This window comes from Callospermophilus lateralis, chromosome 15 (assembly GCF_048772815.1).
Source record: "Callospermophilus lateralis isolate mCalLat2 chromosome 15, mCalLat2.hap1, whole genome shotgun sequence".
Classification (NCBI taxonomy): domain Eukaryota; kingdom Metazoa; phylum Chordata; class Mammalia; order Rodentia; family Sciuridae; genus Callospermophilus; species Callospermophilus lateralis.
This window is the reverse complement of record NC_135319.1, coordinates 14,925,867-14,938,850: the sequence shown is the minus strand read 5'-3', so window position 1 is coordinate 14,938,850 and position 12,984 is coordinate 14,925,867. Positions and strand designations below refer to the sequence as shown.

The window sequence follows — 12,984 nt, the reverse complement described above, 5'->3', positions numbered from 1 at the left end:
TCATTCCTTGTGCAAAGTTTGATGTAGATGAAGATAAAATGGTTTCTTGGTCAATAACTGCAATTTCTTTCTTTTAAAGTCAGTGGGTTTCTTGTATCTGTAACCACAATAGAAAGATGATTGTTTAAAATACTTTGATGATTGATTTACTCCAATGTTACATTCTAGATAAGAGGGACTAAGAAGAAACATGAACTAGTAACCATTAGAACAGTATGAATCCTATATGTATATCACTTACAGTTCTATTACAATTGGCCCAGGTTTAATCTCATCCATCTCCATGAAAGCAAAACACTTGGTGCTGGTAAACCTTTTTTTAGGCTTGTAGTGTTTGAATTCAAAGAAGATAGCTGCACCTAAGGAATTAAAACAAACCACATAAGCCAGAGACCACACATTTCTTATGTGTCACCAGAAGCCTATGATTTTACAAAGTAACATGTGTCAAACAGTCTGATGACACAACTGTTGATAACTCACTGTGGCTGTCACTCCAAGCTCTTCTACCATGTCTGAGTGACATTTCCCCATATCATTTAATTCTACAAAGTACAACAAAATTGTATAGCAAGAATGTAAGTTATGTACACAGGTAGAATCATAAACTATCAAAGAATATAAAATATTAAATACCACAAGAAAAACAGAAGTTACTTAAGTATCAGCAGTACCTATAGAAATGGTTTCAATAAGCACCTATATTAGAATAGAAATTTAAAAGAGTTCCTTTGATATTTTATTTCTCTCCCTCCTGAAACCACCATGCCCAGATTGTCCTTTCCATATTCTTACAAACTAACTGCCAGTTATAGTATCTTTTTACCCAATGCATCTTATTGAAAGAAAAAAAAATAATTCCTTAACTGTTAGAAAGTAATCATTAGGTTCCTAAAAGGACTTAAGGTAATTATTAGAGAACCTGCTTCCTTAACTCTGTATTATGAGAAATACTTCCCTGTCAAATAATATTTAACCACATTATTACACAACTAGATAATGCAACTGCTGATTCTCATATTTTTAAAAAAAATTGTTGATTTGACTTTCTTTAAGTCAATATTCATAACTATGTGACATAAGATCTTGTCTTAAGTACACTATCAAGACAAACCCAGATAAGTACTGTCCTTAAGAAGTTCTTAAGAAGTCAGTAACTGATAATTACAAACCTTTGGTTAATTTTTCAATATGCTTCTGGAGCTCAATGTCCACATTAAAATGAACATATGTATCTTCTTTTCTTGAAGCCACAGGAGTATCTTGCACAGGAGTTAAATCTATGCCATTCAGATCTGGAGAAACAAATAAGTTTCTGCTTATGAGCATTCACATATACAGACGGAAAATCTAGAAACTGCAAAGGTTACAGTTCCCAAAGAGGCATGGAAAGAGCTGAGAGGAGATTCTCAGGCTAAGAGATTCCTATTTGGTGTGAGCAAGTATGTGAGAGTTGTTGAAGTTCATTGGGTATGTGGACAGAAATGAATATAGACTGGATAGGAGACCTCATGAAGGGGACAAGGAAGCCTTTACATGGCCAAGTGGACAAAACTTGATCTTCATAGTGAAGTGGTAAAAAGAACAAACGTTTTCCTTAGGGAATAGCCCACTGTATTTTTCTATGCAAAAAAAAAAAAAAAAATCTGGAGTATATAATTTGCCACAATGAACCTCTGCCACCAATTTCTAACTTTGATCAAGTATATGATTTATTTAGAAAAGCCTTTAAACCTAACCTTATAATTTCCCTGTTAAGAACCAAAAATGGATGAGAACAGCCAACAAAAACCCTTTGTTAATGAATAATTTTTCATATATATTATCTAATTTCTGGTTATACTGTTTACAACATACCCTGAATCTACAACAACCAGATGGTACGTTATATATAGTTTTAATTTTCTGGGTTTTAAAATCTCAGTTTAATCAAATTCAACATGGACTCATTTAATAACTCCTCAGTGTTTATGTGTTATTCATTTATGTGTCTCAAAAAGCTCAAAAACAATTTAGTACATTTAATAATTAAAAATATTTACATAAAATATTTCAGTGTAACATATGCAAAGGTAACTTAACATTTACAACATCATTAAATATTTTTGTGTTTTAAGTATACTTTCTGAATGAGTTTGCAGTTTTACAAATGGTCTATCAAACAATGTAAATATTTTCCAGTATACTATATATTTGATAACTGGTAACATCGGAATTTAAAAGTGTACCAGTATTAGTGCTGTGGATTATGTTCTTTAAATTAATCTTTTTCTTTGTGGTCATATTTTTCTTTTAATTAGCACTAATGAACCCATGGATCTGACTTTATTTCTGCAATTGATAAAAGTTCCTCCATTTAATTTCAGCGCCGATCTGTTTTATTGGTGCAAAACTACAGATTAAAATAAGCCATTTGTACTAACTACAGTTATTTCTGTAAAGTGGTATAATTTATTCCTTAATCACATCATCATCCCACGGGATTGCTTTCAGGGCATGGATGTTATGAACGCACCCTACTTCCCTGTCCCCTGATTTTCATCTGCCTCTGTAGGACTCACCTATGTAGATACCTCAGTAGCACAGGAAGAAGAGGGGCTAAAGCAGGAGAGATGGGAAAACAGGACATGGGGCTTTGTGTAGAAAACTACACACCCATGGAAGGTGAGGAGTGCTATTGTTAATCTACATCCTGAAGGCTGTAGCTGCTGTTAAGGACAATGTGTATGTTTAGTCCGCACATTAGCTGGAATCTGAAGAGCAAAAATCTATACAAACTCAAAAGCAAGTAGGAAATATATTTTGTAAGTCTTTCAGAACTATGTTCTGTTATGATCTCTTCTAGGATTTTGCCTCATTATAGAATGCATTAAAGTAAGTTGTCACATATACAAGACCATCCCCTGTCAAAAACTTTGTCCCATATGAGATAAAACATAATGCAATTTGCCAGTTATTTACCCTTTACACTAACTGTAATATAGGGATCGATACACTGTCCAGCGTCTTTCAGACCAATTTTCTCAATCCTGATAGTGAGTAATGTCATTCCCGGTTCTGATGGCAACCTTGGTAATAAAGTACCTGGCAACAGAGAAACCTCAATAAAAGTTAGCTCCACCAATAATTCAGAGTAAATACTTTGACAAACAGAAGACATAGCCTACCTCTTAAGAACTAGCTAGGCATTATGTATTTTTATTTCCAAAATTCATGAACATCTGATTTATACTTTTTTAGAAAAATATTTAATTTTACACATAACATATCTGCATTTCCCAATCATACAATCACCTTTAAGCAGAAATAATAATTTCTATAATAATAGTGTATAGTATGTATAATAAAAGTTTGTTAAAAACATCACTTGAGGAAGCCCAATTATACATAATAGTATAATATGCTCACATAATATTTATATTCCATATGTACTTCTATATTATACTCAGCATCTTAATATGAAGTGGTAGAACAAAGACAAGAAAAGCTTTTAAAATACTTGTTATTCTGTTCTAAAGTCTGAGACATTTAATATCAGAGTTGATCAATACATTCTTTCCTTTAGTTACTCCTAATAAAGAATAATTTACAATTTGATATTTATGTTTTAATTTAACTATATAATCTAACTTCTATTCTTCATTCTATTTTGTATGATTTATTCTCAGAAATTAGTACTATACAGACTGCCATATAAAAGGGCCATTTGTATAACTGAACATTTTCCCCAAAACCAACTAAAATTTTTAAAACTAAAAACCCACCCAGAACAGCATGACAACATTCACCCACCAAGAACATATGAAGGAAGAAATCAACTGTTCAGTATGTTCCCTTTTTTGAAACTACCAATAGAGAACAGATGCAAATAAGCTGATTTTAATCAAGTATGTATACAGAACCTCAAAATACATTTAACAAAAGGTTTTGGTTGATGTTTTTCAAGTTTCTATTCATCAATGTGTTATGCTACTTTTAATGATGAGTTATTTGAAATACATGAAGCAATCAACACACTATATTTGAAAATACACATTTGATTGATGGCAAATGTGGCTTGAGGAAATTTTGGGAGGTAATGGGAATGTTCTGAACTTGTATAGTGATGACAGATGCAAAACTCTATAGAGGTGTCAAAAATCAATAAATTTTATTCTTACAGAAGGGAAATCTTATGATATACAAATTATACCTCAACAATGCTGTTAAAAATGTATTACTTTCTAATTTAAACAAATATGAAGACAATACAGACAAATGCAAGAATGGGAAGGCCTGGAGGCTGCATTCCACTGTTGCATTAACAAACCTAAATGGGCTCAGGCTGATATCATTAAATATATACATAATACCTTTTATGCATCTTCTTTGATTGACAAATGAGGGTACTTTTCGAAGAGGGGCTTGTACCTGGACATCTGGGATGAACTTCAGAGAGCTAAGAAACACCTCTGAAATTTTATGAAAAATGTGAATATGTATACATTTATATTTATATACATACATATTCACGTGTATGTATATCATGTACGAATTTTTCTGCAGAAAAGTTTATTCTATTATGTAGTACATGGCTGTATAAATATGCTACAGTTTTTGTACAAATTTTTGTGTTGATAGATATTTGAATTACTTCAAGTGTTTGGATATAGTTAACAAGACTATTATAAATACTCTTCTGAACATCTTCTGGTGCCCATAAGCACCCATTTCTGAAACAGAGGAATCACTAAGTCACCTGGCATGTTACCTCCATACCTACTATGTAACGACAATCCATTTCCCAAGGTGGTTGTGCCAATTTTTATTCCTAGCCCAAGTGCAGTAGTGTTCCCATTGCTCCACATCCTCACTAGGTACTGTTTTCTCAGATTCTTCATGTTAGCCAATTTTGGTATAAAGAGATCAATCATTTTAATTTGCATTCCTCTGAAGATTAATAAGGTGAGCACCTTTTTGAATAAATCAAATAAATGATTTCCTCTTTTCTGAAGTGTGTTCAAATATTTTGCTCGATTTTTTATTGAGATGTCTATCTTATTGAGCTGTAGGAGGTCTCTATTATTTTGCTGGACAAATGTTTTACAAATAGCTTCTTAGTAGTTTTCTTTTATAAAGACTTTTTGTTGAAGTAGAGCATATACATTTTAAAATGTACAAATTGTTAGCACAGTTTGCTGAACTTTCACAAAGTGAATACACCTGTATAACTAGCATCAGATCTAGGAAAGATATGATCAGCCTCCTGGGAGTGTCCTTCCCCACACCCTATCCAATTCACTCTTCTAAAAGATAGCAACCATTGCTAACTTCTAACACCAAGTATTAGTTTTGAATGTTAAGAATGACTTTTGTCTGTCATGGTGTCTTCTGATTATGATAAATACTTACTGCTAGTAATATCAAATTTCTTAATATCTTCCTTTACAATCAGTGCTTTTTATGTTATATTTAAGAAAACTTACCCCACTCCAAAATCATAAAGGTATTATCTTGAAAGCATTTTATTGTTTTGCCATTCACACTTAATTCTATATGTCACACAGAATTATTGTCTATGGTGTATAGTAGGAGCTTTAATTTCATTCAATTTCACATAAATACTCAATTGTCTCAGCACTACTTATTAAAAAGACCGACATTTTCCACCACTGATCTGCAGTCCCACCTCAATCATAAATCATGTGGCAATCACTTTCTGAGTTTTCTGTCTTACTGAACTGTTTATCCTCTTATCACTAATACAGTGTCTTAATTCTATAGCTGTATAAAAGGTCCAGGAACTGCAATAAAAATTCAGATGAGTTTCAGAAAGAGTCTATCTTTATAAATTACTTCTTCTAATTTATGAACTAGTATATATCTTTACATTTTAAAAATCATAACATTTATTTAATAGAAGTTTATTTGACCTAAAAGCCTTCAGAAATAAAGACCTACAGATCCAGGGAAAACTCCTGTTTTTATGTTTATGTTCCATGAAGAATGGATGGCCATGTAGAAATGACTGGAAAGGGGGTGTGAGCTAATGGTAAAAGGCTGCCAGGGTCCTAGCAAGCCCTGTCTGGTCAGATTCTTCTTGGCCTCTCTGTATAGCCTTCTTTCCTTCTGGACCTAAGGCAGGTCCTCTCTGGAATGAGGGTTTTTAAGGGAGGGGGGAAGGGAGGTTAAGGGGACAGGAAGGGAATAGCAGGGAGGGTAGAGGAGAGAGAGAGAGAGAGAGAGAGAGAGAGAGAGAGAGAGAGAGAGAGAGAGCTTTCTAGGTTTTATGAGAGAAGGCTTTGGGAGAGAAGGGTGAAGGACAGGAGGGCAGGAGGAGGGCAGAGGCTTTGCTGCTGAGGTTGCTTTCGGGATTCCAATCTCCTTCAGTTAGAAGTTCTCAGCAGGCCAAAACCCCACCCTTTGGGCTATCATATTCTGATCTGACCCTGCCCACCTTCCCCCTCTCCCTCCCTCCTCCTCCCTTTCTCCTTTTAAGAAGGGAATGTGTAGATCTTTTCATCTTCTAAGATCATCTTTGATTTCTCTGTTTAGGGTTCTGTAGTTTTCATTGTATAGATCTTTGACTTTTTTTGTTGATTCTCAAGTATCTTATTTTTTTTTTGAGGTTACTGTAAATGGGGCAGTTTTCCTCATTTCCTTCTCAGAGGCTTTGTCACTGATATACAGAAATGCCTTTGATTTATGGGTGTTGATTTATATCCTGCTCCTTTGCCGAATTCATTTACTATTTCTGGAAAGATCCACCTTGCTCTTGAGATAGGTAGAATTAATATTATCAAAATGACCATACTACCAAAAGCACTATATAGATTTAATGCAATTCCAATCAAAATCTCAATGGCATTCCTCATAAAAATAGAAAAAGCAATCATGAAATTCATCTGGAAAAATAAGAGACCAAGAATAGCTAAAGAAATCCTTAGCAAGAAGAGTGAAGCAGGGAGTATCGCTATATGAGACCTTAAACTATACTACAGAGCAATAGTAACAAAAACAGCATGGCATTGGCACTAAAACAGACTGGTAGACCAATGGTACAGAATAGAGGACACAGAGACTAACCCACAAAATTACAATCATCTTATTTTAGACAAAGGTGCCAAAAACATGCACTGGAGAAAAGATAGCATTTTCAACAAATGGTGCTGGGAAAACTGGAAATCCATATGCAACAAAATGAAATTAAACTCATAACTCTCACCATGCACAAAACTTAACTTAAAATGGATCAAGGACCTAGGAATTAAGCCAGAGACTCTGTGTCTAACAGAAGAAAAAGGTAGGCCCTAATTTTCATCATATGGGTTAGGCCCCAACTTCCTTAATAAGACTCCTATGGCACAAGAATTAAAACCAGGAATCAATAAATGGGATGGATTCAAACTAAAAAGTTTTTTCTCAGCAAAAGAAACAATCCATGAGGTGAACAGAGAGCCTACATCCTGCGAGAAAATCTTTACCCCTCACACATCAGATAGAGCACTAATCTCTAGGGTATATAAAGAACTCAAAAAGCTAAGCACTGAAAAAACAAGTAACCCAATCAAAAAATGGGCCAAGGACTTGAACAAACACTTCTCAGAAGAGAATATACAATCAATCAACAAATATATGAAAAAATTTTCAACATCTCTAGCAACCAGAGAAATGCAAATCAAAACTAAGATACAACTCTAATTAGAATGGCAGCTATTATGAAGACAAACAACAATAAGTGTTGGCAAGGATGTGGGGAAAAAGGCATACTCATACATTGCTGGTGGGACTGCAAATTGGTGTAGCCAATCTGGAAAGCAGTATGGAGATTCTTTGGAAATCTGGGAATGGAACCACCATTTGACTGAGCTATTGCTCTCCTTGGACTATACTCAAAGGACTTAAAAAACAACATACTACAGGGACACAGCCACATCAATATTTATAGCAGCACAATTCACAATAGCTGAACTGTGGAGCCAACCTACATGCCCTTCAGTGGATGAATAGATTTTTAAAAATTTGGCATATATACACAATGAACTTTTTAAAAAGAGAATAAAATTATGGCATTTGCAGGTAAATGGATGGCATTGGAGAAGATAATGCTAAGTGAAGTTAGCCAATCCCCAAAAAACAAATGCCAAATGTTTTCTCTGATATAAGGAGGCTGACTCATAATAGGGTAGGGAAGAGGAACATAGGATGAATAGATGTATTCTAGATAGGGAAGAGGGGAGTGAGGGAAAGGGAGGAGGCAGGGGATTAGCCTCCTAATGAATGTGGAATGAATGTGATGGACATCATTATCCAAAGTACATGTCTGAAGACACAAATTGGCTGTCAACCTACTATATATACAAACAGAGATATGAAAAATTGTGGTATATATGTGTAATAAGAATTGTAATGCAAAAAAAAAAACCAAGTACATGTATAACGTGAATTGGCATGAATATGCTTTATACAAAGATATAAAAAATTGTGCTCTATATTTGTAATAAGAATTGTAATACACTCCATTGTCGTGTATTTAAAAAAAATAAAATCAATAAAAGAAAAAGAAGGGAATGGGGAGTGGGTAGGGAGAAACTGTGGAATGAACCCAAACTAACTTTCCAATGCACATATGTGAATATACTATAATGAAACTCATCATTTTGAATATCTATAAGATACTAATTCTTAAAAATGTAAATAAATAGATCAGTAAAGTGGATCAAAGGGAACAGTGGGAGGGAGGATGGGGAGGGTGAAGGGACTGAATTGGAGCAAATTGTATTCCATGCATTTATAATTAGTCCAAATGAATCTAATGTCAAGAATAACTATTATGAACAAATGAAGAAAAGAATAATGACTTCACTGTTTTTATAAAATGCATTCTTATAAACAATTCAATCAAGAGAAATGAAAAAGTAAGAGAACATACAATTAAACATCTCACCAACCATAACAATTATTAAGTCACTCTTCCATCTTTTTCCCTAATTTCAAGATTACTCCAGTTTCCTTTTCCTTTTGATATTCTTTTCTTTCTTTCAACAAAGGTTTATTTTCTACATAAAATTCTTATATTTATTTTGTTGAATTTATAATAAGGTCCTTGATATTATTTAATACTACTATAAATATTATAATAGTTCATTTTCTAAGCAACTATTACTTGTTTGAGATAGAATTGATTTGTCTGTACAGATTTTATATCCAGAAACCGCATTATCTTATTAATGAGTTATGAATAGGCTTTTTGCATATTCTCTATATATTCATAAATATGCAAATAAAGAACATGCCGCCTTTTATATTTCATTTTTCTTATCCTAGTGCAGTAGCTAGGGCTTCCAAAACAATTCTGATGAAAAGAAGTAATAGACACTCTTGTTTTGTTCAAATTCATCATTAAATGATTTTGGGCTGTAAATGTCATGTAGCCATGTTTTATCAAGTTAAAGATGTTTTTCTGTTCTTTGCCAAGAATTGTTTAAAATCAAGGCTGTATTTCAAACTTAACTGAGAACTTTTCCTGCATTGTTGACAATATTATGAAATCTTTCCCCTTAATCTGCTAATGTGAACTACCTTGATAAATTCTGCTAATAATATATTTTGAAAAATCACTCAGTTCATGGAGATTTTCTGAATTATTTTCTACAGCATCCTATGTATCATAGTTTATTCAGTCAATCTTCATATGGCAGTTACATTATTTCTAACTTTTATCATTATAAAAAACACCTCAACAGAGAATCTGGTATATATGCAAGTGTTTCCCTCTCTTTTTCCTGTATTTTGCGGGTGCATCTTCAGAGTAAATTCTCAGGAATGAGATTGCTAAGGAAAAAATATGTACTTATATGTTGTTAGAGAATGCTCAATTTCCCTCCAAAGGAACTGTACCATTTTTCTATTCCCACCAGTGTTTAATAAGTTCGTATTTCCCCTAAGACTCACCAACAGTAGCTTTAATTTATGTTTTTTATTAAAAATAAAGTTGAGTATCTTTTTATATGTTTAACGGGTATTTTTAAATGTGTGTGTGTGTGTGTGTGCGCGCGCACGCGCGCACACTCGCTCATGTTGTCTGTTCCTCTCATGTATTCTGCTTTGGTTATTACAATTAAAATTTTTCTTTATATATTAAGAATGTTGGGTTGGGATGTAGCTCAGTGGCAAAGTGTCTGCCTTGCATTTGCAAAATCCTGGATTCGACCCCTAGTTCCAAAAAAGACAAAAAAAGAACCCACCATACCCCACCCCCCAAAACCCCCAAGAATGTTACCTCTTTTATGTCTTACCTCTTTACTACCCTTTTTTTGATAGTCAAAAGACTATTGCTTTACAGCTTTCAAAGTCTTTTTGATGTTAAGATTATTTTTTTCCAAGTTGATATTAAACTTGTTGTTACTTTGGGGTGAGTCAATTTTATAACCTGTCATCATCTAGATTTTTCAGTTGAAATGGTAGGGCTGATGCTACATTCCTTACCAACAATCTTTTTGCCTGAGACTACACAGTAAGGTTTAATGTAATCATTATGCTTCGAATAATTTAATATGGAGGCAGTGATTGCAAGTCTGAATTTCTTGTTTAATTCAAGGTAGAATGTCAAACATTGTGCTCCATGATGAAGGTAGCTGACTGTAATTAAGATCATAGATTACATAGAAAGGTGCCTATTTAAGGTGTTTCAGAATTGTCTATGATGTGCTCTCTCTCTGCATGGTCAACTCCTACATATTCAGTGAGTCCTAAATCTGGCTAGATTTATTGAACTCCCTCAGCCCTTCTTTTTGCCAACCTATGACATTGGTGCACATCTCTAATCATAATCATGTGCTTTGGGCTCTGTCTTGCTGACTACACAATAAGCATCCTGAAAGGTGTGGGAACTGTTCCTTTTGTAGTATGCACAAGGAATAAACAGATCTTTGTTGAAGAAATATTTTATTGAATGAATGACTGAATTTCTAGTTCTAGAGGTTATCATGCTCTAGTAAACAAATGGCTAGAGAATCTATATCAATGAGTGAAGAAATAATAAACATAAAAGAAGATCAAATACTAAAATAATACCATACCATCTATAGCTCCCAGGTTAGATGAAAAAGGTTGCATGTTTTTGCATCAAAGATAAAACCATGATAGTTGTAAATTGAGCCAATGCATTAAAAGGAAGATTTCTAAGTGAAGAATTAACATATCCAATTTCATAGTGTAATATGAGAACAAGTCAAGTAAATTCATAAAATCTAAAGACTAACAAGGATAAGAAAGAAATCACTACACACAATCCAGTGTAAACTGTGCTATTCCAGCTAGATCATCTGCTCTCAGATCTAGAGCAAAGATCAGAAGAAATGTTCTTCCACATGGAATTGCTATGTAAATAAGAAATAGCTAACACTTGTGAGCATTTTTGATGTGCCACGTACTGTCCTAATATCATTTTCTAAGCAAAACTCAAACACAATTTGTTGTAATTAGTAACCCTAATATTACCAGTAGATGTATGACTACTTGGATTGAATGTTTGTATGTGAAATACCAGATTTCATGTATTTTTTAAAATCTCATTTCAATCCTTTTAGAGACAGCAGAGTGGGGAGTGTATACCTAAAGATCCATTTGTTATGTTCATATTAATCAGCTTCGTTGGGAACTACTCAGATAATGTGGAGTCTCCTTTTTCTTTGGTGTCTTTCTTAGGTGCACAACATGGACTGGCCCAGCATTGGGTTTGCCCTGTGCACGCCTTGCCCTGAATTAGTGGAGAGAAGCAGGGAAGCTTTGAGCATATATCAAACTAACATCCTCAGATTTTCTCTATTCAGAGATGTTTTACCCTATTTACATTGAATTTAGAAAGGAAAAAAATGCATTGTTATAAAATTGCAAGTAATGAAAAAAAATGGAAATGAAAAGAGAAATAGTAGGTCCTCAAGAGATTTTAGTACCTAGTTATTGCCTTTTCCTGAGACTTAATACCTACTGAACCAATTGACTCTGGTGGTTTATTTTTAAAATATCATCTAAAATTATAACAAAAGCATGCAAAAAGGAGACTATTATCCAAAAACAAAAAAAGAGAATACTAGAAAATTTTAAAATTGGAAAGTTAAATTAGGAAATCTTATTTCAAAAAAGTTTTATTTCTCTGAAAATGTAATACTATGCCCCAAATAAGCATTACTTTCAATTATGTCTACAAATTAACAAAATTAAGCACTTTTTATTCAGCCAGTATGAAAGATTTTTGATTTCTCTCAAAGAGTTAATTTTGTTTAATTCAAAGAACTGGCCTTTACAATTTATTTCCTGCTTTTTTACATTTTGAAACATTAATTTGATAAGTTAAATTATATTTGAACTATTGAAAGATAAACCAAATTACATGTGTAAGATAGGAAAGAAAAAAAAATAGAGCAACCAAAACTATGGAACTTTTAACAATGCTGAATTTCCAAGTTTCGAGAAGTATAGCCTAGTTTAAAAGCAGTATGTGAGATAATAGACCAAAAAAAAAGTGATGTAACACACTATTCATGCTTCTCTGTAATACTTTTAAGTGTTATATAATATAGGTTATTATAAAATACAACAGACAAAATATTTTCCATGATATCTATGTTAAATATCTTGAAATAAAGGCTATTGGATGTAATCTTAAAAAAGAAAGAAAGAAAATAAAATTCAAAAAAATAACTGAAAATAAATTCTTCCTGGAGTGCAATGATCTTTAGTCAAAAATTCTTATTTCATCAGCTTTGGTGGGAACCACTCAATTGCAATACCATATTTAGTCAATTTTCATTCTATTTTCTAAAAAAGAAAGAACTATTTTCTTTTTCAAGGTGGGAATTATGTAGATAATGATTTCTCAGTCCAATATTAATCTTTCTACAAAATAACTCATTAACCCAAGGTGTTCAGGATATCAATTTCTCTGAAGTTGGAAACCATAACTTCCCATTTAAGAGTTGTAATTTGAAGTTCACCTTTAGC

General features: G+C 33.1%; 1 protein-coding gene across 1 annotated transcript; it reads right to left on the bottom strand.

Moving 5' to 3' along the window:
- LOC143381371 (axin interactor, dorsalization-associated protein-like) lies at nucleotides 1-3,085 on the bottom strand. Its single transcript, XM_076834957.1, has 4 exons — nucleotides 2,962-3,085; nucleotides 1,173-1,295; nucleotides 242-359; nucleotides 1-97 (listed from the first exon to the last, which is right to left on the bottom strand). The coding sequence occupies exons 1-4, from the start codon at nucleotides 3,047-3,049 to the stop codon at nucleotides 1-3; spliced, it is 426 nt and encodes a 141-aa protein (XP_076691072.1). The 5' UTR covers nucleotides 3,050-3,085.
- Nucleotides 3,086-12,984: the final 9,899 nt, after the last annotated feature.

What these genes read in the sequence shown, in the direction of transcription:
- LOC143381371 (XM_076834957.1), bottom strand. Translation starts at nt 3,049, where the DNA reads ATGACATTACTCACTATCAGGATTGAGAAAATTGGTCTGAAAGACGCT. An exon ending in TATTACAGTTAGTGTAAAGG is followed by an intron (nt 1,296 to 2,961) that starts GTAAATAACTGG and finishes TTGTTTCTCCAG; the next exon opens with ATCTGAATGGCATAGATTTA. An exon ending in GGGCCAATTGTAATAGAACT is followed by an intron (nt 98 to 241) that starts GTAAGTGATATA and finishes TTGTGGTTACAG; the next exon opens with ATACAAGAAACCCACTGACT.